Source organism: Alligator mississippiensis, chromosome 15 (genome assembly GCF_030867095.1).
Source record: "Alligator mississippiensis isolate rAllMis1 chromosome 15, rAllMis1, whole genome shotgun sequence".
In the NCBI taxonomy this organism is placed as follows: domain Eukaryota; kingdom Metazoa; phylum Chordata; order Crocodylia; family Alligatoridae; genus Alligator; species Alligator mississippiensis.
In genome coordinates this window covers 7,240,120-7,266,135 of record NC_081838.1, presented here as the reverse complement: position 1 = coordinate 7,266,135, position 26,016 = coordinate 7,240,120, and the positions used below count along the sequence as shown (strand labels likewise).

Genomic DNA, 26,016 nt, shown 5'->3' with positions numbered 1-26,016 from the left:
CCCCCAGCACCGAGACAGGGACACAAGCCAGGCTGAGAATGGAACAACTTTGTTACACGTCACCACCCTCCTGCCCCCATGGCCAGAGGTGGGAGGGGGGCATCGCCCAGGGCCAGGTCCCCCTGGAAAGGAGGGGTGGTGGTAGGGTGCGGGGGTCTCTCCTCATGTGCTACAGCCCCTGCTTGGGTGGGAGTCCCAAGGGGGTGGAGATCAGTGGTCGGTGAAGCCAGGCATGGGGAAGGCACGGGCAAACGTCTCCACGCGTTGCCGCAGCTCGGCCAGGCGGGCCTGGGTCCCCTCATCGCTCAGCAGGAAGGACTTGAACTCCTGGAGCTTCTCTGTGGGGAGGGGGGGGGAGTCAGAGGGAGGCTGGTGGGGTCCTAGCCAGCTCCCCACCCCCTGCAATGCGGCGGGAGCAGCATGGAGCACGAGGCAGAGAGCCCAGGCGTCTGAGAGCCCAGGCATCTGGGACCCCAGCCCCAACAGAGTCCCTGCCACGGAGCCCGCTGCCCTCCCCCCACACACTCTGGAGGGGGCAAGGGCTGGACCCCTGCACCCACCCAGGCCCAGGACTCTCCCCAGGCAGGAGGGAGGGATCCAGCCTGTCCCTGCAGGACCAGGGCGCTGGGTCCTGCTGCCACGGGGGGCAGCCCCTGGCCTCCCCACTCACTGGTCTGCTTCTTGGCATCCAGGGCAATGCCGATGCCCTCATCCAGGAAGGCGACGACCTGCTCGAAGTCACCCTCGCAGAAGCGTCGGGAGGTCAGCGCAGGGGCCCCTGGGGGGGGGGCATTAGGAGGGCTCAGCCCTCAGGTGGGGGAACAGGAGGCTTTGGGGCTCAGCCCCTCCCGTCCCCCCTCCACAGCTGGAAGCACCAGTGGACCAACCCCTTCCGCCCCCCCAGAAGGGAAGGGGTGCAGGGGCTAGCTTGGGGGTGCTGAAGGTGCTGCAGGCTCCATGGGCTGTCACACACACACACGTGTACACCAGTACATACAGATATATACATGTATACAGGCATACGTCAGCACACAAACACACACCAGTATATACACAAGCGCGTGCACATATATAAGTATACACGTGTACACACGGACGCACACATGCCTGTATACACATGCACATACAGGAATACACCCACACACAGACACACATCTGTACACACACACAGACATATGCTACCACAGACGCACACACTAACACACATGCACATGCAAGTTCACATGCAGGCACAGAAGCACATGCACTGCCCCCTCACCAAGGCGCAGCCCGCCGGGCGTGAGGGCACTGCGGTCGCCAGGACATGTGTTCTTGTTGGCCGTGATGGACACCAGCTCCAGCACCCGCTCGGCCCGAGCCCCGTCAATGCCCTTGGGCCGCAGGTCCACGAGCACGAGGTGGTTGTCAGTGCCGCCTGTGGGGGAGGGGGGGAGCAGGATGGGTCACCTGCCCATGTCCCCGGTGCCCCGCACTCCCAACCCGCAGCCCCGCCCCTCACCTGAGACGAGGGTGTACCCCCTCTTCAGAAGGGCCTCGGCCATGGCTTTGGCGTTCTTTAACACCTGCTGGCTATACTCCCGGAAGGCAGATGTCCTGGTCTGAGGGACACAGGGGTGGGGGGGGGTGGGGGTGGTGTCGTTGATTAGTACAGGCCTGGGATCACCCGCCCCAGGCCCCCTCCCCTACCATCTCCCCCTTAAGGTACCTGCTGCAGGGCCACGGCCACAGCGGCGATGGCGTGGTTGTGGGGTCCCCCCTGCAGCGAGGGGAACACAGAGAAGTTGACGCGCTCCTCGAGATCGTACAGCGTCTCCCGGCCGGACTTGGGGTCCACCGACCGCACGCCCTTGCGGTAGAAGATAAGCCCAGACCTGGGGAAGGGCAGCACGGAGGGGGGCGAGTGGCAGGCCCTGTCCCCGTCCCCCAGTGCCCCTTCCTCCACTTGTGCCCCGGAGGGGAGTCTCACCTGGCCCCTCGCAGGGTCTTGTGGGTGGTGCTGGTGACCAGGTCTGCATGCTCGAAGGGCGACGGGACCACACGGGCGGCCACGAGCCCGCTAATGTGGGCCATGTCAGCCAGCAGATAGGCCTTCACCTCCTCGCACACCTGTGTGCAGGTGGCAGGTGTGAGCCATGCAGGGGGGCACACCAGGAGCCGCCCCCACTGCCGCTGTGCCCTCCCTTCCCACCTCCTCTGGGCTAGGGAGGGCACCACTAGGCCAGGCAACACCACATGAGTCTGGCCAGCGTAAGTCCAGCCTATGCCAACCTGCCCCATCCAGTGCCCCTCTCAGCCCGGGCAGGGATCCAGCCCCCGTACCTTTTTGATGCGGGCATAGTCAATAAGGCGGGCATAGGCACTGGTGCCGGCGATGATGAGCCGTGGGCGGAAGAGCCGGGCCGTGGCCTCCAGCTGCTCATAGTCAATGAGCCCTGTGGCCGGCTGCAGGGGGGACGGACAGACAGAGACAGCCACTGTGAGCAGGCCCCAGCACACTCAGAGCACACGTGTGTGAGCTCTCCTTCCCCGCAAACACTCACGTTGAGCTTATAGGGCATGGACTCGAAGAAGATGGAGGTGGCCGAGATGCGCTTAGTGTCTGTCATGTAGCCGTGGGGTCAGGCTGGTGGGTGCAGGCGGGCACACGGATGTGGCGTCAGGCCGGATGGTGCCAGCACCCGTCAATCCAGGGGACTCCCAGCCAGCCCAGGCACCCCGATCCCTCTCCTCCCCAGGGACCCCACAAACCGAGCTCCCAGGTCCAGCTGTCCCCTTAACCCCCCCACCCCAAGGCCATGAACACCCCCAGCCTCAGCCAGGCACCCCCTGGGCAACCCAGTTACACCCTCAGCCCCTGCCCTCCTGCCCCCCCAGCCCCTCCTGCACGCACTGGCCACCGTCGGGCAGGTCAAGCCCCATGAGGCGGTCATGGGGGTGCAGCACGGCAGTGTAGGCGGCCAGGTTGGCTGGGGAGCCCGAGTACGGCTGCACGTTGACACCCCAGCATGCCGGGTCCAGGTCAAAGGCGTCCAGCGCCCGCTGCGCGCACAGCCGCTCCACACGGTCCACAACTTCTGCCCCCCCGTAGTACCTGGGGGTGGGGGGAGGAGGGAGGTCAGGAGCTGGCCAGGCACACACCCCAGAGCCCCTCCTGGAGCCCCTGAACTCCTGTGTCCCAGCCAGGACCCCTGGGGGCAAGGGGGATTCTCCTGCTCTGGCCTGGCTGCAGCTGGCGGGAATCGGGGCCCTTGTGGCCCCTCCCTAGGGCCCACCGCCCTCCTCAATGCAGACCCCTTTCCCCCCGTACCCACCCCGTACCCTGCCGGAGCTTACCTCTGCCCGGGGTAGCCCTCCGAGTACTTGTTGTTGAGGCAGGAGCCCAGCGCCTCCAGCGCCGCGCGGCTGCAGAAGTTCTGGTGGGGCCCAAGAGACACGGTCAGGCGGTGGGGCAGAGCTCCTCCCAGCCCACCCCGATACCCCCCAGACCTCCACCTCTCCAGGACCCTGGGACCACCCCCACCCTCCCCCAGACACTCAGCCCTGCCTGGACCCCCCGCATCCCCCAGCGGCACCTCGGAGGCGATGAGCTCCAGTCCACGGCACTGCCGGTCTTTCTCTTGGCGCAACAGGTCCCAGACCTCGGGGTCGCTCTGCGCCAGGCTCTCCTGCCCCGTCCAGCCAGGCACCTCCCCAGACCCAGCCGCAGCCGCTGCCGCACCGTGCTGGGCCCGCCGCCCGGGGCCTGCTGCCGGGCCACCATCGCCCCAGGGGCTGTCGGGGGTGGGGGAGGTCAATCACGGTGCCAAACCCCCCACCCCCCAGCACCTCTGCACGGGGGCAAAGAGAACCCAGGCATCCAGGCTGCCCCCATGGGCTGATGACATGCATGTGCGCACACATGTTCACACGTGCCCAGCCACGAAACTGCGTGTTACAAGACTGAGGGGCTGGGGGGGCATACCCATGCGCACACACAAGGCGTAGGGGAGCGTGCAGTGCATGCCCGCGCACACGCGAAGGTGAGGGAGGGAGTGCATGTCCGTGTGCCGGGGTGGGGTGCAGGTACGTGGTGCTCTGTCCCCCTTCCCCAGTCGCACAAGTGTGCGCAAAGTGCGGGAAGCCTCCCCGTGACCTCCGGAGACCCCGATCCTGCCTGGTACCCACCCATGGTGCTGCTGGGATCCGGCCCCCACCCCCCAGCACAGGATGCGACCAGGGGGTGGGGGCCGATCCCAGGACCGGACCCGGGTGATGCAAGCGGCCCGGCCTGGTTGCATCATAAGCCCATAATGGGGCCAAGCAGGGCTAAGCAGTGCTGTGGGCGCCGTGCCCGGACCGGGGGTGCCAGGCAGGCAGGACCCTGGGGTCAAAGGTTGGGGGGCGGAGGGGGGCAGGGCCGGGGGGGGGGCGCATAGCAGGGGGTTTATCGGCCGTGTTGGCCACCCCTGGCAGCAGGCGTGGGGCCAAGGGGACTTTGGGCCAGGGCTGACGGTTGCCCCTGGAGGGGTAAACAGGTGCGGGGGCAGAGTGGGACAAGCAAGGGGGGGGGCAATGGGGGAGGCACGGACAGACCCCCCCTGCCCCTCCCAACTTGATGCAACTTCCTTGGAGTTTGCCAGTGATGGGGCTTGCAACTGCCCCTCTCTGGGCAGGCGCAGAGAGAAGCCCCCTGCAATTGCCCACCCCGGGGCAGATGCAGAAAGAAGCTGCTGCGATTGCCCCCCCCTCCCCGCGGGGCAGATGCAGAGAGAAGCTGCTGCAATTGCCCCCTCCATAAATGCTCCCCTGGGCAGATGCAGAGAGACGCCCCCTGCAACTGCCCCCGGGGCCCTCCCGCACTCACCCCCGCCAGGCGCAGCGCGCGGGGCACCGCCATGGTGCAGGGCCGGAGGGAGCGGGGATCCGGGGGGACGCACGTGCCCCTGCCCCCGCCCCCGCCAGCTGCTTCCGGTCCCGCGCGGGGCATGCCGGGAGCCGTAGTCCGGCCGCGTGGCCCTGGCATGCAAATGAGCTGGTTTGCATAACGCACGGGGGGCGGGGGCGCTTGCGTGTGCACGGGGGGCGGGGCGGGCGTCTGTGTTCGTGTGCACGCGTGTATGCCTGCAGGGATGCTGGTGTGCACACGTGTGTGGGCATGGTATGCACACATGGGTGCATGTAGCGATGCTGGTGTGCACACGTGTGCGGGCATGTTGGTCTACACACGGGTGTATGTAGGGATGCTGGTGCACATGTGTGTGATGGTGTGCACGCATGTGTGCCTATAGGGATGCTGGTGTGCGCACATGTGTGCAGGCATGTTGGTGTGCACACATGAGTGCATGCAGGGATGCTCGTGTGCCCATGTGTGTGCATGCACGCACAATGCGGGGGGGTGCCCAGGAGGTCGGTTGCTTGTGCCCGTCCTTTGCCACCTGTCCCAGGGTCCGGGGGTCCCGATGCCGCTCGTGGCCTCCCCGTGCTGAGCTGGCCCTGCCCCCCCAGGCGGCTGGCACCCACTGAGCCCCCCACTCCCCTGCCCGAGCTGCGGGAGAACTAAGGCATCCGGGCTCCCGGCTACCCCCTGCTCTGCCCTAACCCCCTGGACTCTGCTCCCTTCCCGGACCTGGGACGAACCCAGGCATCCGGGCCCCTGCCCCCCATCTACCCCGCTGACCTCCCCAGACTGCCACAGGCCCCAGGCCACCTGGCTCCCACCCCCCAGCTCTGACCCATTCCCCCCCAGCTGAGCTAGACCCCGGTGTCCTGGCCCACAGCCCCGCTCTCCCCCCCCCCAGGCTGGACTACAATCCAGGCGTCCTGCCCCCACCACCGCCGATCCCTGCCGCAGGCCGCCTGCCGCAGCGGCGCTGATGGAATCCCATCCAATTACTGCGACGCCGGCCACGAACATCTGGGCCGGGAAATGAGCAGGGCGAAGCGCGGCGGCTCGCAACGGCGATGGTGCCCCCGGGACGGGGGGGCGGGGGGGCAGCTGCTGCGGGGGGGCGGCCACCGCGCTGTTAATTTGCCGCCTGGCTGCGCTTCACGTGCACTGAGGCCTGGGGCCTGCGGCAGAGCGGCAGGGGGGCGCCGCAGCTCCGCTTGGCCCCCGCCACCTGCCCCATGCCCCTCCGGAGGGGTCAGTACTGCGGTTGGGGGGGCGGCGGTGAACATCTGGACTAGGCCCCTGCAGCTGGCACCAGTGCCTGGGGGTGTAGGTGGGGCAGGGCACAGCAGGGAGGGGGGTGCAGCCTGCAATGACATCACGCGCACACGTGTGTGCACACACGCGCCACCCCCGGATCCGGGGTGCAGCAGAGGAGCTGGCAGGCTGCAGGGCAGGCCCAGGTGGGGTCAGGAACGAAAGGCCAAGAGGGCAGAGTGGGAGGGGCTGGGAGCTTCTAATCACAGTCAGGGGGTGGAGTTACATGCCTAGGGGTGGGGCTTGGGGCTGTCAATCACAGCTCAGGGGAGACAGAGCTGTCAATCAATGTACAAGGGAGAAGCTGCCACCAAGCCCCCCAAAACGGGTAGGCAAAGAGCTGCCAATCACAGAGGGGGTGGGGCACACCACTGTCAGTCACACAGGGGGCAGGGCACATAAGCTGTCAATCACATGGCATGGGCGGGACTCCACCAGTCCTTTTTATTGAGTTTCTTTTCCATCTTTTCTTTCCCACATTTTTGTTATAAAAATATGAAGAAGTCTCTGCCCAGTGCCTCCTGGGGAGGGGCTGGGGGCTCCCCGCACCCTCCAGCACAGCCTGGGGCAGGGCACCGGGGGCAGATGGCATCTGGGCACCCGCGTGCCCGGGCACAGCCCCCCCACCCGTGACACGCTGCTTCTTCACTTACACACACGCACATACATACATCCTATGGGGATGGGGGGGGGGGCTGCACCAGGCCTGGGATCCTGGGGGGGGGGGTGGGCGGAGCTGCAGGCCGGGGGACACACAGAGCCTGGGCAGGGGGCACTGCCCGCTGGGGGGGTTTGCATTGACCCCCAGGGCCAGTGGGTGTAGCAGGATCCCCAGGAAGGGGCAAGGAGTAGGGCAGGTCCTATAGCCCACAGAGCTGCACGTGAGGATACCCAGACACAGGCGCGTGCAGCTCCATGTGTGTGCACAGCTTGGGGTGGTCCTACACACATACATGCACATACATACATGCATGCACACAACCCCCCCATTCCTGGGTGTGCATGTGCACACACGTCCAGCTTGCGCCAACACGTGTGTGCATGCACACGCAGTGGCCCCCTCCTGTCTGGAGCTGGCAGGACTGGGGGGGCTTGGGTAGTGCAGCCCCCTGCCCCACCAGGGCCTGACGGGCTGCAGGGCCACCTCCCAACCTGGCAGGGATCCCCCAACACAGCCCCTGGCTTGAACAGTCCCCTCACACACCGACACACACCAATGTACACACGCATATCCCACGTGTGTCACCACCATGCCACGACTGCAGTCCCACCCCCTGCCCCTCTCAGCCCCCCCCTCCCCCTGCAGCATCCGTCCATCTGTCCATCTGTCCATCCCCCCATGGTGCCTGCGAGGGGGTGGGGGCTGAATGGAGTAGCACCGTCCATCTGTCTGTCCTCCTCCGGTGCCCAGGCTGTGGGTGTTAAGCTGGTCCATGGGTGTCTCCCTGCTCCCGGCCCGGTCTGTAGTCCAGGGTACAGCCCAGCCCCAGGCGGGCACATGGTGGAGCTCCCCCAGTGGCCCCCGTCCCTGCCCCACGCAGTGCCATGCAAAGCTCCGGGTGCCCACGGGGAGCTCACGTCCACTCCGCTCTGCCCCCGGGGCTGAGGGGAGGGGGGAGGGGGCGTTCAGCCAAAATAGGGGCGGTCACTCTGGAAGTTGTAGTCGGGGCAAACCTTCTGCACCAGCTTGTAGTCGAGACTGAGGAAGGAGACGAAGACGCAGATGACTTTGAAGGGCTTGGCGCAGAGCCAGGCAGCGTGGCTCTGCGTGTGCTCCGTGAAGCACGCCTGCGCTGGGTCGTACAGGCAGGGCCGCGGCTTACGGGCACGCTTGGTCTGCTCGTACTCCACATGGCAGTTGAAGGCCTTGGGCAGCGTGGACTGCGCCGGCACCGGGGCGGGCACGGGCACCAGGGGCCGCGGCAGCACCAGGTCGAACTCCACCACCTTGGAGGGCGGCACGATGCTGACCGAGACGTTGCCCAGGCTGGACGAGTTGTGGCGGAAGTAGACGCTGAAGGTGCCGTTGACGTGGTCCACAATCTTGCCTGTCACCAGGAGGCTGAACTTAAGCGTGCGGATGTTCACGTAGAAGTCGCCCCAGCCGAAGAGCTTGCGGGCACGCCCAGCCTTGCGTCGTGCCGGGCCACCCCCCCTCTGTGCCCGTCCGGTTCTGGGGCCACGGCCAGGCCCAGGGGCCAGCGGGCGGCTCGGCCTTGGACTCAGCACCCGCAAAGAGGCGCCCGGCTGGCTTGAAGGCGCCATAGGGGCCCGGCTTGAGCAGCCCTGAGGGGCCCAGCTCCACGTAGCCCAGCGTCTTGGGGGGCTGCGCAGCCGCGCTGGGCACCTGCAAGGGGGAGAGGGATCAGTGCGGCCGGCCCAGCCCCCACCCCTCTCCTGCTGCCCCCATCCAGACCCCCCACCCATTGGTATCAGGGGGCACTGAGACCCCCGGAAGCCCCAAAGCCGGGGGTCTTGAGACAGCTGCTCCAAAGCCCCCCCAGCAGCTGGCCAGGGCCAGCGCGGGGCAAGACGGATGGCTGCACTGATGCCGGCTGGCAGGCCGTGAGTTGCGCCTGGCACCGTGCCCCGTGCCGTATGGCACTGTGCAGCCCCCCTCCCTGCTGCAGCTGTGCCCCCAACCTCTCTGCTCCCCCTAGCCGGAGCAGAGCCTGGAGCAGGAAACAGGCAAAGCCAGCAGCCCCCCCCCACATGCCCCTTCCCAGCCATGCCCCCCAAAGAAGCCAGGGGTCCTGGGCCCCAGGCACAAGGATGGGGAGTGGAAAATACCCCTCCACACCACCACCATGCACACACATATGCACACCCCTCCATGCGCCCACACAGGGGCACCCCCCTGTGCCTCTCTCCCGAATGCAGCTGCAGGCTTGGCTTCCAGCTGTGCACACACCTGGATGCACACACACTCACACGTGTTCACACCAGCTCAGCCAAGCCCGGGAGGGGGAAGGGGGAGGCCGTGCTGCGCCAGTCGCGGGTGTCAGTCACAGGTACACGGCGCTGGCAGGGAGCCTTGTTAGCGGCAACAAGGAGTTTGGAGGAGGGAGGGCAGGGAGGGGGTGGCAGACGGTGCCCGCGGGTGCTCTGGCCTGAGGTGGGCCGTGCGGGCACGGGGCACCAGAGCCAGGCAACACAGAACCAGGGGAGGGGGCTGGAGCAGGGGCTCGGGCCGGGGTCTCTTGGGCTCTGGCAGCTGTGGGCACCACATAACAGGGTGGGGGCCTGGGCTAGTCCCACAGGTGTCGGGGTGCCAGGCCCGGGACCCAGGACCTGTGGGGAAGCTCATTAGCAGCGCCAGCCCCATTAGGAGGCAGGCAGCAGGCAGGGGGGACACCCTGAGCCGCTCGTTGCCGCCGCGCGCCAGAGCCTGTGATGTGCGGCCGAGGGCACCGGCGGCATCTCCGCCCCCCAGCTAATTGTGCCTGGCAGGGGGGAGCCTGGGGGGGGGCCATTGTTCCCAGGTGCGGGGGTCGCGGGTGCTGCCAGCAGCACTGCCTTGTTCTGCAGCGACGTGGGGGGAGCAAATCCTGCCTGCCCACAGCACCAGAGACAGGGTAAGCGTGGGGATGGGGGGCATCCGGGGGATCTTCTAGCACTCGCCTGTGCCACCCGCCCCCCCCCCCCCCAAACTGTATCTTAGGATCAAGTTGAAGGTTTGCACCTGGCACTGCAGTGCCCAGGTGGAGCAGGGGGAAACTGAGGCACGGGGCAAGGGCAGCAACCTAGTGTAGGCCCCTCCGGCCCCACATGCTGCGAACACCACCTCAAGGGTGGCACGAGGGGCGGGGGCCAACGGGGAATTCCTGGGTCTGGCTATTCCCTCCACATGCCCCCCCCTGTGGTGCCAGCTGTTCCCCCCCTGTGCCCAGCCTCCACCTCCTCCAGCCCCCCCATCTCTGCCAGCACTGCCGTGTTCGGCCTTATCTATATTTCAAGGCAGCTTCAAAGCGGCGTCTGAGCTGCGCGGACGAGACGGGGCCGCAAGATGCTGAGATACCCGGGGGGGGGGACAGGCCCCCCACTGCGGACAAGGGAGACAGTGCCGGGGGCGGGGGGGGCTGCTGCCTCATTACATCCCCGTTATCTCCCATCTGCTCCCAGCCGCCGCGGTTATTAATCCCACGGCTCATGCATATTCATGCCCCCCAGGGCCCCCCCAGCGGGGTGGGGGGGACGCCAAGCCGGAAATTACCAGGAAATGAGTGCAGGGCATGAGGCGCCCGGTGCCCAGAGGCTCCCTCCCCCATCTCATGACAGGTGCCCAGAGACCTCCCTGGGCCCATGACCAGTGCCCAGAGCCCCCCAGGCCCATGACTGGCACCCAGAGCGTGCCCCCCCCAGGCCATGACCAGTGCTCAGAGCTCCCCTCTCCCACCTGTATCCACCCCAGAATGCCAGGGCCCACCTACAGTGCACTGCAACCAGGCCAGGAGTCTGCAGGTCAAGAGTGAGGGGCACCGGCAGGCCCCCCCCGGCCGGCCCGGTCTGGGCTGGAGCCTGCGGGGGGGACGATGAAAGGGAATCACAAAGCAGGGAGGTGCCTGCCAGCACAGCCCCATCGATCGCAGAGGGCCGACGGGAGCCGGGCTGGGGGGGGCCCTGGGCAGCCGTGCCAGAGATGGGGCCTATCAGGGCCCCCGGCACAACCCACCCACAGGACAGGACCCCAGGGCAGGCCCCATCCAGCCCCCCCCTCCACCTGCGACCCTATAAACAGTACGTGCACACGTGCGTGCAAGGCAGCAAGAGGGTCCCTCCCTGTATACACTGCACCCACGGCCTCCCCCGTCCCACGCAGCGTGTGCAGAGAGGAGAGGCTCCCAGCACATTTGCATCATGAGTGTGTGCCTCTGCCCCTTCTCCGCGCCCCGCTGGTGCCCCTCACTTTTGACCCACAGCCCCCTGCCCCTCCGCAGCCCTGCTGGTGCCCCTCACTCCCGACCCGCAGCCCCCTGCCCCTGGTCTTGGCCTGGTTCATGTTGCCTGCAAGGCGGGGGGTCTACATCCCCCACTCCAGAAGTGCTTGTCATCCCACCCCCTTCGTTACCTGAGGAGATTAATTGGAGTGGTCGAGGGGCTGTCCCCAGGGCCCCCCAACCTCTCTCCCGCCCCCCCTCCCCAGCGGCCCATGGCATTTCCAAAGGTTAGCAGCAAACAAGGTGCCGGTGACAGCAGCCATTTGTCTTGGCGTTGGGGGGGGGGGGGGGCAGGTTCTTAGAGTGTGTGTATGTGTGTGTGTGTCTGTGTGTCTGTGTCCTGTATGTCTGGGTTGTGCTTCTGCATGTGTGCGTGCATGTGTGTGTGTGTTCTGGGTTCTGTGTACGTGCGCGCACACGTCTGTGTGTGAATGTGTGTGTCCCGGACACTCGGGTTCTGTGTGTATGTGTCCTGGATGTCTGGAGGGGGACGTGTGTGTGTGTCCCAGGAGGTCTGTGTTGTGTTTCTGCATGTGTGTGTGCGTGGATGCGTGTGACCTGGACACCTGGGTTTTGTGTGCGTGTGTCCTGGATGTCTGCAGGGCATGTGTGTGTCTGTGTGTGGATGTGTGTCCTGGACACCTGGGTTCTTAGAGTGTGTATGTGTGTGTCTTAGATGCCTGGGTTGTGTTTCAGCATGAGTGTGTGTGTGTGTGTGTGTGTGTGTGTGTTTGTGTCCTGGCTGTCTGGGGGAGGTAGTGTGTGTGTCCGCCCTGGATGCCTGGGTTGTGTTGCACTTCTGTGCTCAGCCTGTGAGTGACAGGTGGATAATGAAGGTCCCCAGTGCGGCTGTGGGTCCCTCCAGGGGGTGGGGGGACACATGGGCTTGCGGGCGGGGACACCGGGGCGGGAGTGGGGGCACCGGCCTGAGGCGGGCAGGAGCCGAGCCACAACCAGGGGTTCTGGCTCTCCTTGCACAGCCGTGCCCTTGCACGCCCGCACTTGCACACACAGCTGCCACGCGCCCAGCGCGGCCCCGTCGAGGTGCAAATGAAAGGAGCCGCGAGGTGCGAAGCGGGGGGGGGGGGGGGGTGAGTCATCGCGAAGGTGATGGCAGAGAGGGGGGAGGCAGCACAGGCAGGAGGGGGTTAAAGCGGGGGGGCAGGAGAGCAGCGCCGACCCCCTCCTCTCCCGGGGGGGGCGGTCCGTGGGGCAGAGGCAGGCGCCGCTCTCAGTTGCATTACGGTAATGGGGTGGGGTGGGACAGGGAGCAGGGCTGGGGTGTGCGGGAGGGGAAACTGAGGCACAGGCAGGAGCGTCACCCCGCCGAGAGCGGGGAGGGGGCGGCGGGGCGGGGCGGGAGTGAGGGGCACCGGCGGGGTTGCACCCGTCCTCCCCCGTGCCTCAGTTTCCCCTGAGCCCCCCGCCCCCCTCCCCCTCCGCCGCCGCCGCCACACTTTATTATCGCAATAAATGTCTCCATAAACCGCGGCTGGAAACGCGGCCCGGGCGGCCGCAGCCTCGTAAATCGCCCGACGGCCCGGCCCGGCCCCCCTCCCCCGGGGCCCCGCACTCCCGACCTGCAGCCCCCGGCCCCCTCTGCCTCCCCAGTGCCCCGCACTGGCGCCCGCAGCCCCTGCCCCCTTCCCCCGAGTGCCCCGCACTCCCGCCCGCACCCCCCCCGCGGTCCGTGCGGGGCGGGGGGAGCCGCCGGCGGCGGAGCCGAAATCCCCGCGGGCGCAGACAATCCCGGGGATAATTTGTTTCATGTGTAAGTGGCGCTGGGCGCGGATTAGGGCCTCGCACCGGCGCGGCGGATTGACGGGCCCGGGGGGGCGGGGAGGGGGGCGGCATTTCCCGGGGGCCCCGCACTCCCGACCGCAGCCCCTGCCCACCCCAGCGCCGCCGGTGCCCCGCACTCCCGGCCCGCTTCGCCCTGGGAACAGCCTGTGGCTGCAGCCCCGCTCCCCGCTCCGTGCCTCAGTTTCCCCACCTGCTCGGACCCAACCCCGGGCGGGGAGGGCGGGGGTCCCCGGGACCCCCATCGAGGCTCAGCTGGGTCCGATCCCCCCCCCCCCCCCCCCGCCGGGCAGCCCTCGGGTGCGATGAGCTGGAGGGATCTCAGCAGTGCCAGGACCCCCACCCCCCACCCCCACGTGGAAATCGCCCCCCCCGCCAGCCCCTCCCGCCCGTGTTAGCGCTGCGGACAGATGGGCCGCGCTGCAAATCCAATTACCGCGGCGCAGCTGCCCGGAGCGGACACACGGGAGGGGGAGCGGAGCCGGGGAGTGGCGGGGAGAGGAGCCGGGGGGCGGGGGGGGCAGAGCGGCGCGGGAGGGGGTCCCTGACCAACCCCCCCCCCCGCGCCATCCAGGCTCCGGGGGTCTCCGTGGCGTGAAGCCGGGATGGGGCCCGTGTGCCCGGCGCTGCACAGGGCAGGCCGGGCCCGGCCCCTGCGGGGGGGAAACTGAGGCCGGCTCAAGGTCAGGGCAGGGCTGGAGCTGACGCAGAGAAGCCAGGCGTCCTGCCCCCCACAGCCTGCGTAGGAGAGGCCGGCAGCCTGAGTCACTGGCGGCACGAGTTGGCGGGGGCTCAGCCTCGGGCGCCCGGGCCTGGGCTGGAGCGGGGGGATGCACTGATCTGCATCAAGCATCGGCCTCTTAGGCAGCCCCCCGCCCCCCAACAGCCCTGGCTGGGGGGCACCCGGGACGCCTGGGTCCCTTCCCGCCCGGTGCCACGGCCAAGGTGACAGGCCGCGGGGAGGGACCCAGGTGTCCGGGCTGCTCCCCCTCCCCGCGCCTCCTTCCCCCGCACTGCGCAGAGTCCGCACCCGGCACCGCAGCCCCGGCCAGGCCCAGGGGGTGGGGGTCCTTGCTGGGCAGGGGTGGGGCTGCATGTCACACACACGCACGCACACACACACACACGGACGCAGAGTCTTTCTCAGTCACACGCAGTGTCACAGTCTCACACTCATGCACACTCACACACGCGCACTCACAGTCATGCTCTCGCACACAGTCACACATTTTCACTCGCACATTCTGTCACACACAGAGTCACGCTTTCTTGCTCACACACAGTCACACACACTGTCACAGTCACACACGCCCTCTCTCACGCGCTCACACTCATACATACTCGCATGGTCACACATTCTCACTCACACACACACACTCTCTCAGACACAGTCACATACAGTCAGTCTCTCACACACAGTCACACTCAGGGTCACACATTCCCAGTCACACATGCTCTCCCATAGACACACACACACAACCAGTCACACAGCTCACACACGGTCACACATTTTCACACCCAGTCACAGATGCACACAAACACACACACACAGACTCCCACACACTCACAGTCACACATACAGGCACACACCCAATTACACACTCATGGGCTTGGACAAGCAGCAGCCCACAGCCCCGACCTCCTCCCCCTTCAGGATGCTCCCCACCACCAGAGAAGGGGCAGAGCACCCGGCCTGGCCCCGGGCTCCACAGCCCAGGACCAGCCCGGCCCCAATCCAGGCCCCACTCGGCTCCAGCCCGGCCCCCCTGGCCCCACACCCCCACCTCCAGCCCATCCCCAACCACACACCCCCGGCCTCAATCCCGGCCCCACACCCCCATCTCCACCCCAGGCTGGCCCCACACCCCGGCTCCGGCCCCGATCCCGGCCCCACACCCGCTCCAGCCCGGCCCCGGCGCCGGCTCAATCCGATCAAAACAAACCCATTTGTCTTGGCGGCTCCGGTGCAGACAGATGCTGTTCCGTGCCCCCCCCGGCCCGGCCCCCCCGGAGCTCCGCGCTCGCCCAGCGCAGCCCTGCGGGGTCCTGGGGGGCGACCGGGGGGCAGATCAGGGGGAGGGGGAGCGGGTCCGGCTGGGCCGGGAGCCCCAGAGACCCTCCAGCCCCCCCCCCCCCCCGGCAGTGGGAGGACCCCCTCGGGCAACCCCAGCGCAGCCCCCCGGCCTTAGAAGGCTCCGGGGGCCCGATCCACCCCCCCCCCCCCACTCGCGCTAATCCGGAGTCAACCCGAAGGCCCCACCTGCCCGCTCGGGATTTGCGCCTTCCAAGGGGGACGCGTCTGGCCTGGCCAAGGTCAAGGCGGGGGGCACCGCACCCCCACCCCAAGCAAGGGGCAGCTCCGGCCCACTTGCCCGGGGGTGGGGGCAACGTACGGCCGGACACGAGGGTCGTGGAGGACCCGGCCTGGGGGGCTCCCGGTGCCCCGGGGCAGCTACCATGCGAGCTCCAGTCGCGGCGTGGGCCCTTCCGGCGGGACTGGGGCCGCAGTGGGGGCGGGGGGGGGACCCGACAGGAACCCTTCCCCCCCCCGGGACCGCACCCGCAACCGCGCGTGGGTGGCGCGTGCCAGCCTCCCCCCCTCCCCGAGCGACGCGGGGCTGTTTATACGGAGCGTCTCGCGCGTCCCGCACCCCGGCGGCGCCAGACGCTCCCGCCGCCCGCACCCCCCGCACACGCGCTCACACTCACACTCACACACACACGCTCGGGGAAAGGCCGATTCGGGTCCCGGCACCTGCCGGCCTTGGGAGACGAATGAAACTTGGCGAGTGCCTGGGGCAGGAGACCCGCCTCCATGCACCCTCTATGCGGCACCCCATACAGCACCCCCATGCACCCCTACACACCCTTATGCAACACCCCTATTCCCCCTATACAAAACCCCTATGCACCCCCGTATGCACCCCCTATACTACAGCCCCATGCATGCCCTATGCAACACCCCATACAACACCCCATGTGCCCCCATGCACCCTTATGCAACATGCCCTATGCAGCACCCCCAAGCAACACCCCTATGCAACCTCCCATGCCCGCCCCACGCAACACCCCTAGCCAACCCCTATGCACCCCCACATACCCCAATGAACCCCCCTATACAACACCCCTCATGCAACATCCCTATGCAACCACCCTCACGCACCCCCCTACACTCTCATGCACTCCCCTATGCAACCCCCTAGACAAGACCTCCCATACAACACCCCACGCACCCCCAGACACCCTCATGCACTCCCCTATGTGACCGCCCTATACGACACCCCCATGCAACCCCTCCTATACGCCCCCCATGCACTCCCCTATGCAACCCCCCATGCATCCCCCAGACACCCTCACGCGCTCCCCTATGCAACCCCCATACGACCCCGCATGCAACACCCCTATGCACCCCATGCACGCCCCTATGCAACCCCCCATGCACCCCCATCCCTTGCCGCTCCCCAGCCCCAAGCGGCAGCAGCCCCCTCCGCCCAGCCGGGACCCCCGGCCCCCGTACCTGGAGCAGGAGGCAGGGGCCGAGCAGCAGGGGCAGGCAGCGGCACAGCCCCATGGCGGGCGGGGGGTGCGGGCCGGGCCGGGCCGGGCTGCCCGAGCGGCGGCGGCGGCGACGGAAGAAAGTTGGAGTCGCGGCTCGGTCCGCGCCGGAGGCGGCGGCAGCTCCTGCCCGCTCCCGCGCCGCCCCCGCCCGCCCCCCGCCCCGCCCCGCCCCGCCGGGGGGAGGGGAGGGGAGGGGGCGCCCTCGGATGGAGACACCCCCTTTAATACTGCAGGACCCCAATCTTGCAGACCCCCACTTCAATAGAGCAGACGCCTTTAATATTGCAGACCCCCCCCAATAGAGCAGGACCCCCATATAGCAGGACCCCCCTAACAGTTCAGACCCCCTTTAATAGAACAGACCCCTTTAATATAGCAGAGCCCACCTTTAATAGAGCAGGACCCCCCCCCTTAATAATTCAGACCCCCTTTAACAGAGCAGAGCCCTTTACTATGGCAGAGACCCCCCGTTTAAGATAGCAGGACCCCCCTTTAATAGAGGAGACTCCTTTAAATATAGTAGAGACACCCCCCTTAATATTGCTGGACCCCAATAGTGCAGACACCCCCCTTTAATAGAGGAGGCGCCTTTAACATTGCAGAGACCCCCCCTTTAATCGAGCAGGACCCCACCTTAATAGCTCAGAGCCCCACTTTAATGGAGCAGACCCCTTTGATATTGCAAAGACCCTCCCTTGAAGATAGCGGGACCCCTCCTTTAATAGCGGAGACCCCTTTAATAGTGGAGACCCCCCTTTAATAGAACAGATGCCTTTAATATTGCAGACTCCTCTTTAATAGAGCAGGACCCCCCATTCATATAGCAGCCCCCCGCTTAATAGTTCATTCCCCCCTTTAATAGCGCAGACCCCTTTACTATTGCAACCTCCCTTTTAAAAGAGCAGGACCCCCTATAGTATTGCAGCCCCCACCCCCGTGCCTGCAGGGGGGTGTCACCCTCTGCCCCCCCCCCCCGAACTGGGTCCACTGCGGGAGTTGTATTGGGGGTGAGGCTGGGGAAGGACTGTCCTCAATTGCCCCCCCCCCCCGTGGCTATTTAGCGCCCCCTCCCAAGGCTGAGGTACCCTTTTTTCAGCCCCCTCTCCCCAAGGAAACTCCCTTTTCTACGACTCCCCCCCAGCCATTCCCTTCACCCCGCTGCAATGGGGTTGGGGACAGCAGTGGCTCCAACGCCCGCCCCCCCCCCCCGGTATCTACACTGTGGGGGGAGGAGGAGGGGGTATATTCCCCCCCAGGTGCAGCCTTCAAAGGGTTAAAAGCCCCCACACCTCGGAGCTCAGAGCGGGGGGGGGGTTTAAACCCCCAGCTCTAGGGGCAAGGGAGGAGCCCCCAGGCACGCGGGGCGGGGGTCTGGCCTGGCTGCTCTGGGGTGGGGGTGGGGGCGGAGGTTCTTTTTTGGGGGAAAGCCCCCAGATTTGGCCTTAGGCCGATGGGTTTTTTCCCGCCAAGCAGCTGCGGGGTGGGGCTGGGAGCCAAGAAGAACAGATGGGCAATGTGGTGGGGGGAGAAGAGAAGAGCGGGGGGGGGGCAGGGGCTGCTACCAGGGCCAAGGGGTGACAACCCCCCCCAACATGGCACTGGGGGGGGTCAAAGCGGAGGGGGGGCCACCCATGATCACCTATTCAATGTGAGGGAAACAGAGCCCAGTCCTGCCCCCCCCAGTCCGAGGCTAGTAAACGCCCCCCCCCCGAGCCCTGCACCCAGGGGTGCAGCAGCAGCTGGGGGCTTCCAAGCCCCCCAGGTCCACCCCCTCCTCTGCACCATCTGGGGGGGCAGTAGCTTAGTCCCCCCCAGCTCCAGGACCCCCTCCCCCTCCCCAGGGTCAGACTAACAGTGGCAGAGGGCGGGGGGGGGGGCAGTGGGGAAGCGGCCCCCCAGCCGTGTGTGTGTGTGGGGGGGATCCCGTGCTCTTTTGGGACCCCCCAAATACTCCCCCCCAAAAGCGGCTGCAATGTCTCCAGCTGTCAGGCAGGAGCCCGGACGCCTGCCCCCCCCCCTCCCCCCCCGGGAGTGTGTATGTGTGGTTGGGGGGGCTGACAACCAGGACTCGGAGGAGGGGGGGGCGCCGTTTCAGGGCAGCTTCATGACCCCCCCCCACAAGTGCCCCCCCCCGGGCACCTGGGTCCGATTCCCACCCGTGCCCCCCCACCACGCCCCGATGCCAGGGGACGGGCGGGGGGAGGAGTGGGGGGGTCGCGGGAGATGGGGGGCTGGGTCCAGCAGGACCCCGACGGCTGGGGGGGTACCGCCCCCTCCCCCAAAAAGGTCTCTGGCCGGCAGGGAACCCGCGCTGCCACGCCGAGCCCGGGGGGACCCAGGAGTCCCGACTGTGTCTGCTGGGAGTGTCCCCCCCCCCGCACAGAGAGGGCCCAGCCCGTCCCGACGTGCCCCCCCCCCAGCACCGCGGGTGGGACCCAGGCGCCGAGCGGAGCCGGCTTCGTCCTCCCCCCCCACGCCGAGGAGCTGCAGAGCCGACGGGAGAAGCGGGGGGGGGCTGTGGGGGGGTCCGGGGGGGTCCTCCCCCCCCCCCCGCGCGCAGGGCGGCGGCCGGGGCAGTGATGAACAAAGAGCCGGGGCCGAAAATAGCTCCGGGGGGGCGGGATGAACCCGGGTGTCCGGGCCGCGTCGGGTCGGGCCGGCTGCACGGCGCTCTGTGGGGGGGGCATCCTTGCTGGGGTCCTTCTGGGATCCCCCCCCGCGGGGCAGAGCGGAGCCGTCGCGCCCGGCGCTGCCCGATCCATCAGCATCGATCCGGGGGCCCCAGCCCCCCCCCGACGTGTCCTTCAGCCCCGCACACCGACCCCCGGAGGGGGCTGTAGGGGCCACGGGGGGCAGGGGTGGCCCGCCCTGCTGGAGGCTCTGCCCATAGCCCCGGGGCACTGGGGGGGGGGGGGCGGGCTGCACCGCGCACCTCCCTGCCCCCCCATGGGCGGGTGCGGCCCCCCCCCGCACCCCCCAGCCTGGGCCTGCTGCGGCCGCGGGCGCCACCTGGTGGCCAACGCTAAGACTGCGCCCCCCCGCCCGGCACCCTAGACCCCCCGCCATCCCCAGCTCCTACCTGACCCCCAGACTGCCCTCCCGCCAGGACCCTCGGGCACTCCCCGTCCCCTGCCTGGCCCCGCAAGACCCCTCCCCGCAGCCACTAGCCTCCTACCTACTCCCTGGATCCCTTGCCCCAGCTCCCTGCCTGCCCCCAGACCCCCACCTACCCCCAGCTCCCTGCCCACCCCCCAAACCCCTACCTACCCCAAGACCCCACTACCCCACCTAGTCCCCCGCCTGCTCCCCAAAACCAACCTCCTCTGCCCTGGTCCCTGCCTGCCCCCCCAGTCCCTACCTGCCCCCAGTCCCTCATCGCTCCCCAAGACCCCCGCTCCCCGTGATGGGCATCGATGTGGGTGGGGGGCACAGGGGGTGGCCAGCAAGGCCCCAGGGGCTGCAGAGCAGGACGTCCAGGCCCAGGCGCAGCCCCCCATAGTGGCAGGCGGGGCTGGGGGCTGCAGGGCGTGTGGGGAGGGTCCAGGGGGACGTTGCTGGGGTGCCCCAGCCGAGGGTCCTCCCAGAGCCCCTCACTCCCCCCAGCCAGGAAGCACAGCCCCTCCTCTGAGCCGCTACCTGCCTACATACACGCGTTTACACTCCAGCCCAGAACATGCACACATCACTCGTGTGCACACCAACCTGGGACATGGGTGTGCAGAAACCTGTATACCTGGGGTGCACTCGCACAGATACACTTATACGCACACGCACATGTATGCCTACACACACACACTGAGGCCTGCCCAAGTTGTGCACAGACACACACACACACGCACACATGTGCATGCATGAACACATACACACACGTATGCACGCTCCAGTGCAGCGTGTGCACGCAGGACGCAGGAGCTGCGCTCAGCTGCAGGGACCGAGCAGGGGCACAGGGTGGGGAGGGGCAGAATGATCTTCCCCTGTGATGTGTGGGGCTGGGGGGGTTAGGGGGCACTGGGAGGGCTGGGCATCTGGGGCAATTAAGGGCTGTTTCTGCAGGGGGGGCATAGGGTGCTCATACACTCCTCTTGCCCCTGGGCACCTGCTGGCATGGGTGGGCTGTGGCAGCCTACCCTGCCCCCACCTCAACTCCCCCTTCCCCCAAGCCCCCTCCCACCCCCACCACTTCAGCAAAGCCCTAGGAGCTGCGCCCCCATGCCACCCTCCAGCCTGGCACAGGCAAGGAGGGGTTAATGGAGGGAGTCACCCTATCCACCCCTTCCCTGAGCACAGGAGCCACCCAGCTCTGCCACTGATGGCCCACATGGCCTCAGTCATGTCTCCCCCACTGCGTGCCTCAGCTTCCCCAACCCATCCTTCCTGTTAGTGTCAGCTGTGGGGAGGGGGGGCACCGCCAGTGTGGCACAGGGTGTGTGGGGGGGCCCATCATCCCACATGCCACAGCCTCCCTCCCCACCCCCCATGGCCCCCGTCAGGGGAAGAAGCCAGGCCGGGCCGGGGGACGGGCTCCGTTTTTACAAATTTTATTTATAACAATATCTGTGTGTTTAGTTGTAAAGTAAATCCAGCAAAAATTATTAAAACGTCTTATTTTTCTTTTTTTTTCTTCTTCTTCCCCCCCCCCCCCCAGTAAAAGGATGGAGAGAGAGAGAGAGAGAGAGAGAGAGAGAGAGACGCCCCCACATGCGTTATTGGCTCCTACTATAAAAGCTAGTTCCTTTTTTTTTTTGTTCTTTTTTTTTAAACTTTTTTTTTCCTCGTTAAAAAAAAAAGAAAGAAATCTGCATGTTGGAGAAACGGAGGAGAGATGGAGTCGGGGCCGCGCGGGGGGGCCAGGCCCCCTTGGCTCATGCAGTTGATGTGGCCTGAAAGGAGGGGGGAGGCTGAGCCTGGCCCCTCATTTACCCACGCTGGGGGGGGCAGTGCGGCCCCCCCCTGCCCCGGGGGAACTGCCCCTGCTGGGGGGAGGGACGGGGCAGCCCATAGCGCACTGGGGGGGGTGGGATGGGATTGGTGGGAGTGACTGGAGGAAGGGATGTGATTGGTGGGCATCAACTGGCGGGAAGGGATGAGATTGGTGGGAAGGGATGGGATTGGCGGGAGCAATTGGTGGGAAAGGACGGGATTGGTGGGGAGCGAACGGCGGGAAGGGATGAGATTGGTGGGGAGTGATTGCAGGGAGGGATGGGACTGGTGGGGGCAACTGGCAGGAAGGGACGAGTCTGGCGGGGGCGATTGGCGGGAGGGGATGGGATTGGTGGGGTCCGACTAGTGGGGAGGGAAGGGATTGGTGCAGCTGATGGAGGGTGTGAATGGGACTGGCGGGAAGGAATGTGATTGGTGGGGCAGGACAAGGCTCCCAGCAGCCCTGGGGCAGCCCCCAGCGCCCCCCCAGCCCTGCTGACGTTAACCCCTCGCTGCCCTGCCCCGGGCCCGGCCTCTAGCCCTTCGGTGCTCCGAGCCCCCCCCGCGCCCTTTAACCGCTCACTGCCTGCTCCCGTGGGCCCCGCTCAGAGCCACGGCCCCTTCCCCGCTCGTCCCCCCTCACCAAGGGAGCGGAGGGTGGAGGGGTCCTGCGCCCGGCTCCAGCCATGGGGGGGAGCCCCGTCCTCGGGGAATAGACAGGGAATAATACTGCTCACATATAAAAGTAATAATCCTTCATTTGTACATTTATACAGTGTCTCTCGGCTCCTCCCGCCCCCCTGCCCTCGCCCACCAGCCCCGGCCCCCTATGCCAGGGGGTCAGCCAGGTCGTCGTCCGCGCCCCGCGACAGCAGCTCGCGCTTCTCGTCCGTGCTGGCCAGCGAGTTCCGGCTGTTGTGGGCGCCCATGTACAGCGTGGCGTACACGGGGTTGGTGAAGTTGGTGGGCTGGGGGGGCAGCGGGTGAAATGGAGTAAGGAAAGGGGCTGGAAGTCTTCTCCAGTCTCCACCTCCGCTGCAGCTCCTGCTCCGGCAAACCCCCCCAGCTCCTGCCGCAGCCAGTCCTGCCCTACGGCCCCCCCCTCACAGCCCACATGGACCCCACAACCCCCACGGACCCCCACAACCCCCAAGAACCCCTCCCCCGACCCACGGACCCTCTACCCCCCCCTCACCTTGTCAGGATCAAGGGGGAAGTCAGCGTCCAGCAGCTCCCCGTCGTCCTCGGGCTCCCCCTCGTACATCTTGTAGGTGGGGTTCCCGATCTCCACGTTCATGGCCCCGTTCGTCATCCGCTGGTGCTGGAAGCCCTTGGCCCTGGGGGTGGGAGCAGGGAAGGGCAGAGGGTCAGTGTGGCTGCCCCGTGTACAGCACAGTCCGGGCCTAGCTTAGTGCCCGGGATCTTGGCAGCTGGACCCAGGGACCGCCCCCCCGCCCAGAGAATCAGAGACCATGAGGGTGGGAAGGGAGCTCAGGGGGGTCACATCGAGTCCAACCCCCTGCTCCGAGCAGGACCAGCCCCAACTACATCATCCCAGCTAAGGCTTTATCCTAAAAACCTCCAAGGATGGAGATGCCACCACCTCTCTGGGGAGCCTGGTCCAGTGCTTTACTACCCTCCTGGTGAGTTTTTCCTAATATCCAACCTCAACTTTCCTTGCTGCAGCTTGAGCCCATTGCTCCTTGTTCTACCATCTGCCCCCACTGAGAACAGTCCAGCTCCGTCCTCTTTGCAACCTCCCTACACGGCTATTCTTCAATCCCCGTCTTCTCTTCTGCAGCCTAAATAAGCCCATTTCCCTGAACCTCTCCTCACACCAACCACTGAACCATGTTTGTCACCAATTCTCCAATGTATCCACATCCTGTCTGTCATGGGGGGCCCACAACTGGACACCGGACTCCAGATGTGGTCTCGCCAGTGCCAAATAGAGAGGAAGAATCGCCTCCCTCCATCTCCTACCAGCACAGCCCAGGATGCTGTTAGCCTTCTTGGCACCAAGGCCACACTGCTGGCCCCTATTCAGCTTCTTGTCCCTTGTCACCCCCAGGGCCTTTTCTGCAGAGTTACTGCCCACCCAGTCGCCCCCAGCCTGTCCCGGTGCCCGGGATTTCTCCAATGGACACTGCAGGACTTTGCACTTGCCCTTGTTGAACCTCACGTGATTTCTCTGGGTTCAATCCTCCCGTGTCGAGGTCGCTCTGAGTCCTAGCCCTCCCCCGCAGTGTGTCTACTACTCCCCCCTACCCCACTTCAAGCCCCACGGGACCCTCCACCCCCCCGCCAGGCGCCTCACCCTTTAATGCGCCGCTTGTACCAGAGGAAGGCCAGCACAGCCAGCACAACTAGCAGGACCACCACGATGCTGATGACAATGGGTGTTGTTCCTGTGGGCGGGAGGTTTGTTATGGGGGGTATGGACCCCACACCCTGCCTCTTCCCCACCCCCAGCCGGCCAGATGGGTACAGCCCCCTGGGATTTGGAGGGTAGGTGGTGAGATCCCTCCTCCCCCTGCCCCCGCTGGCTGGGACCCCGACGAGTGCCATGCTGCCTGGGGTCCCCCCTCCAGGCCCTGGGTACGTACGGTTGTTCTGCTGCTCGCTGACGGCGAGCTCCTCGCAGCGCTGCCCTGTCTGCCCAATGATGCATCTGGGGAGAGGGCGGGAGTAAGGTGCAGGGAAGAGGCGGGTAGTGAGGACAGGCACCCCCCAGGCCCAAGCCAGCCCCCAGCACTTACTGGCACTCAGGCAGCTGCGTCTTGGGGTTGATGGTGCAGGTGCCCCCGTTCAGGCAGTAGTTGTCGCAACTCAGGCAGCTGGGAGCCACCTTGCCCCCAGGGCAGCTACGGGCAGGGAAGAGAGCGTCAGCAGGCATCGACACACCCCTCAATGCCAGTAGAGCTGGAGCTGCCCCCTCCCCAAGTGGCAGGAGACCCGGAGGTGGGACACCAGCCCCCAGCTGTGGCTGGGCACGGGCATCCCTGGGGCTTTGCAGCCCCAGGGCACCTACACGCAGGTGACGTCCCCGCTCTGCTTGTTGATGTTGCAGGTGCCCTCCTGGCAGCGTGAGCACTTGTTGTCTTGACAGCGGGCTCCCTCGTACTGCGGTGGGCAGCGGCACTGCTTGGTCCCATCCGGTGCCAGTTGGCACATGCCCTCGTTCTCGCAAAACCCAAAGCACTGGCCTGCAGGGAGCAGGGGTGAGCGTCGGGACTCGCCCTGCACCCTGCCAGGGCGGCCCCTGTCCACAGTGCACGGCCCTGCTCACCAGCGTCTCACCCTTGCAAGCGCACACATGCATTCACATGTGTGCACAAGTGCATGCGCATGCACATGTACACGCATATACAAATGCACACACATGCACATGTGCACAAACTCACAGGACAAGTACACACACACACACGCTCCTTCCTTGCCCTGAAAGCAGAGCTGTCCCCTCCCACGTTGCTGCTCTGACCCCCACCCTGACCGGACGGACTCCATTACCTTCCCATTGCTGGGAACAGAACCCAGGAGTCCGACCCGCCGCTCTTCCACGCGAGGAGCCTGCCCCTAGCCAAAGCCACGGGAAGAACCCAGGAGACCTGGCTCCCGGCAGCTCCCTCCCCCGCCCACCAGACCTCCCCTCTCTGCCCCCCGAATGCTGCCAGCTCCCACCAGCTGGACTCCCCACTCCCTGGCTGCAGGACCCAGGCCTCCGGTGGCACTCACGGAACTGGCACTTGTCACCACTGAATTCGGGCAGGCAGCGGCAGTTGGGCTGGTTGCCCTGGTTGACGGTGCAGGTGCCGTTGTGGTAGCAGTAGTCCATGCACACCTGCTGGTTGCACCATGGTCCCGTGAACCCGGTGGGGCAGCGGCACGTTGGCATCCCTGCGGGGGGGGGGCAGAGGCATCAGAGAGGCAGGGGCCCAGAGAACCCAGGTGTCCAGGCTACAGCTCCTCCAGTGCTCTGCTTCCCCTCCGCCCCCCTGCTCCCTCTTCTGCATCACCCTGGGGATCCCCCCTCCTTGCCCATGGGTGCTCACCGGAGCGGGAGGCGGTGCAGGTGCCGCCGTTCTGGCAGTACTCCCAGCACTGGTCGACCTGGCACTTGTCGCCGTTGTAGCGCGGCTGGCACCGGCACTTGGCCTGCTTGCGGGCATTGAGGAAGCAGCTGCCCCCGTTCAGGCAGACCAGGCTGCAGGTATCGCTTGTGGGCGCTGGGGGGAGAGGGCGGCGGGGAGCTCAGCCAAGGCTGTGGCTCGGTCCCGGACCCCCCACCCCCACGACAGCCCCCACGTACCGACGGGCGAGATGGTGGGGGAGGGCACGACCACACAGGTGCCATTGTCCAGCCGCTTGCCGTTGGGGCAGGTGCAGACGGGGCCGCTGGGGCTGAGCAGGCAGAGCCACTCACACTTCTTGCGGTCGCACGGGTTGGTCACTGCAGGGGTGGGAGGTGCGGGGCATGAAGGCCAGGCTGGGAGGGTCTTGCCATGCACCCCTCTGCTCCTGTATCCTCACCCCCAGCACAGAGCATCCCCTCCCTAGCCCAGATCAGCCACGCACACACAGGAGATGCCGGCGTGGACTGCCCCGTTGGCGCTGGGG

The 26,016-nt window shown here is 66.6% G+C and overlaps 4 protein-coding genes across 5 annotated transcripts in view; all 4 read right to left on the bottom strand.

Annotated features, from left to right (window-relative positions):
- Positions 1-33: 33 nt before the first annotated feature.
- On the bottom strand, positions 34-2,652 carry LOC102559094 (serine hydroxymethyltransferase, mitochondrial). The gene is made up of 8 exons (XM_019485710.2): positions 2,541-2,652; positions 2,320-2,442; positions 1,967-2,106; positions 1,706-1,871; positions 1,499-1,598; positions 1,259-1,414; positions 671-778; positions 34-338 (listed from the first exon to the last, which is right to left on the bottom strand). Exons 1-8 carry the CDS (start codon positions 2,604-2,606, stop codon positions 211-213), a joined length of 987 nt encoding a protein of 328 aa, XP_019341255.2. The 5' UTR covers positions 2,607-2,652; the 3' UTR covers positions 34-210.
- Positions 2,653-2,840: 188 nt separating this feature from the next.
- LOC132245864 (serine hydroxymethyltransferase, mitochondrial-like) lies at positions 2,841-5,022 on the bottom strand. Its single transcript, XM_059719050.1, has 4 exons — positions 4,844-5,022; positions 3,573-3,771; positions 3,334-3,413; positions 2,841-3,091 (listed from the first exon to the last, which is right to left on the bottom strand). The coding sequence occupies exons 1-4, from the start codon at positions 5,020-5,022 to the stop codon at positions 2,848-2,850; spliced, it is 702 nt and encodes a 233-aa protein (XP_059575033.1). The 3' UTR covers positions 2,841-2,847.
- A 1,592-nt stretch (positions 5,023-6,614) lies between these two features.
- Positions 6,615-16,589, bottom strand: NXPH4 (neurexophilin 4). Its single transcript, XM_059719340.1, has 2 exons — positions 16,439-16,589; positions 6,615-8,531 (listed from the first exon to the last, which is right to left on the bottom strand). Exon 2 carries the CDS (start codon positions 8,447-8,449, stop codon positions 7,811-7,813), a length of 639 nt encoding a protein of 212 aa, XP_059575323.1. The 5' UTR covers positions 8,450-8,531; positions 16,439-16,589; the 3' UTR covers positions 6,615-7,810.
- A 4,412-nt stretch (positions 16,590-21,001) lies between these two features.
- LRP1 (LDL receptor related protein 1) overlaps positions 21,002-26,016 on the bottom strand; it is a 79,057-nt gene continuing 74,042 nt past the window's right edge. For both annotated transcript variants that reach the window (XM_059719221.1, XM_059719222.1), the window contains 9 exons: positions 25,709-25,849; positions 25,452-25,625; positions 25,135-25,296; positions 24,431-24,605; positions 24,159-24,263; positions 24,006-24,070; positions 23,717-23,807; positions 22,595-22,736; positions 21,002-22,367 (listed from right to left, as the gene is read on the bottom strand). In XM_059719221.1, coding sequence (XP_059575204.1) covers positions 22,227-22,367; positions 22,595-22,736; positions 23,717-23,807; positions 24,006-24,070; positions 24,159-24,263; positions 24,431-24,605; positions 25,135-25,296; positions 25,452-25,625; positions 25,709-25,849 — 1,196 coding nt within the window. In that variant the 3' untranslated portion in view covers positions 21,002-22,226. The remainder of the gene's footprint in view (positions 22,368-22,594; positions 22,737-23,716; positions 23,808-24,005; positions 24,071-24,158; positions 24,264-24,430; positions 24,606-25,134; positions 25,297-25,451; positions 25,626-25,708; positions 25,850-26,016) is intronic.